Source organism: Pterocles gutturalis, unplaced genomic scaffold (genome assembly GCF_000699245.1).
Source record: "Pterocles gutturalis isolate BGI_N339 unplaced genomic scaffold, ASM69924v1 Scaffold31726, whole genome shotgun sequence".
Lineage (NCBI taxonomy): Eukaryota > Metazoa > Chordata > Aves > Pterocliformes > Pteroclidae > Pterocles > Pterocles gutturalis.
Window position 1 is genome coordinate 1 of NW_010098823.1, and position 1020 is coordinate 1020.

Here is a 1020-nt window from a genome sequence, read left to right on the forward strand (position 1 = left end):
CTTCGGGTACCACTGAAGCCGGGCTGCCCAGAGCCACGTGCCAGCAGCCCTGGAGGCGCGAGGATTCCTGCCCGCTGCCCCTCTGCCGAGGAGATGGGGTGGCTGGCGTGGAGGCTTGGTGCTGAAAAACCTCTGGAGGGGAGGAGAGGGGGGGTCGGTGAGGATGGGGGTGCTCCCAGTGACACTCCAGGGAAGATGAGGTGTCACTTGCATCCTCGGGGTGAGCTTTACAAACACTTCACATCCCATGCAGATGCTTCTTCCCCTGGGTTCACAGAGCCTGGCGCATCCTCGAGCATCACCTCTGCGATGCTCCGTGCCCAGTGACAATCGCCCGCCCTGGGCGCTGGGGTGGGGGGACCCCGAACCACCCCCTGCCAAAATGAAACCACGCCGGGGAAAAAAGTGAGAGAAACCTTTATTTGAACCAGGTTTTCTCTGAACGAGGTGCTGCTTGGGATTACTCGCAGAGACACCTGGGGGTACACAAGCAGAGCGAAGCAGCAAGCGGAATGCACTCGTCCCCTTTGCTGCGGCCAGTTTTGGGGGGCTCAGCCCCTGCCGGAGGAAGGGTGTCTGCAGGGAGGCACCGAGGGTGGTCAGCAGAAAGGGGGGGTTCCGTGGGGGCTTTGAGCTGCAAGGAAAGCAGAGCAGGACCCCAGCGGGTCAGGAGCCCGGGGGGCTCTGGGGACAATGTGGAGGACATCATCCTCGTGCCGAGGGGTGACGGGGGCTCTGGGGGCATCCCCCCCGCGCTGAGGGGTGACGGGGGCTCCAGGCAGAGGTGGGGGAACGCTCTGCCCATGGAGCAGGGCTAGGTGGGTCCGAGGTAGGTGTGCTGGTCCTGCTGGTAGTTGAAGAGTTTGGTCATGACGATGGTGCCGCTGGCGAGGAGGGCGATGATGAGGATGACGAAGAAGATGTTGAGCAGCAGGGCGGTGATGTTCAGGTACTTGGCGGTGGAGCCGTAGCTCAGCGCCCCGCTGTAGTCACCCAGCACTTTGCGGTCCCTGGACTGGG

General features: G+C 63.2%; 1 protein-coding gene across 1 annotated transcript; it reads right to left on the reverse strand.

Moving 5' to 3' along the window:
- Positions 1–814: 814 nt before the first annotated feature.
- On the reverse strand, positions 815–1012 carry LOC104462457 (dispanin subfamily A member 2b-like; the record flags this gene model as incomplete). Its single annotated transcript, XM_010074394.1, has 1 exon — positions 815–1012. A coding segment is annotated over one exon (198 nt), but the record flags the coding sequence as incomplete, so codon positions are not given.
- Between the last annotated feature and the right edge of the window lie 8 nt (positions 1013–1020).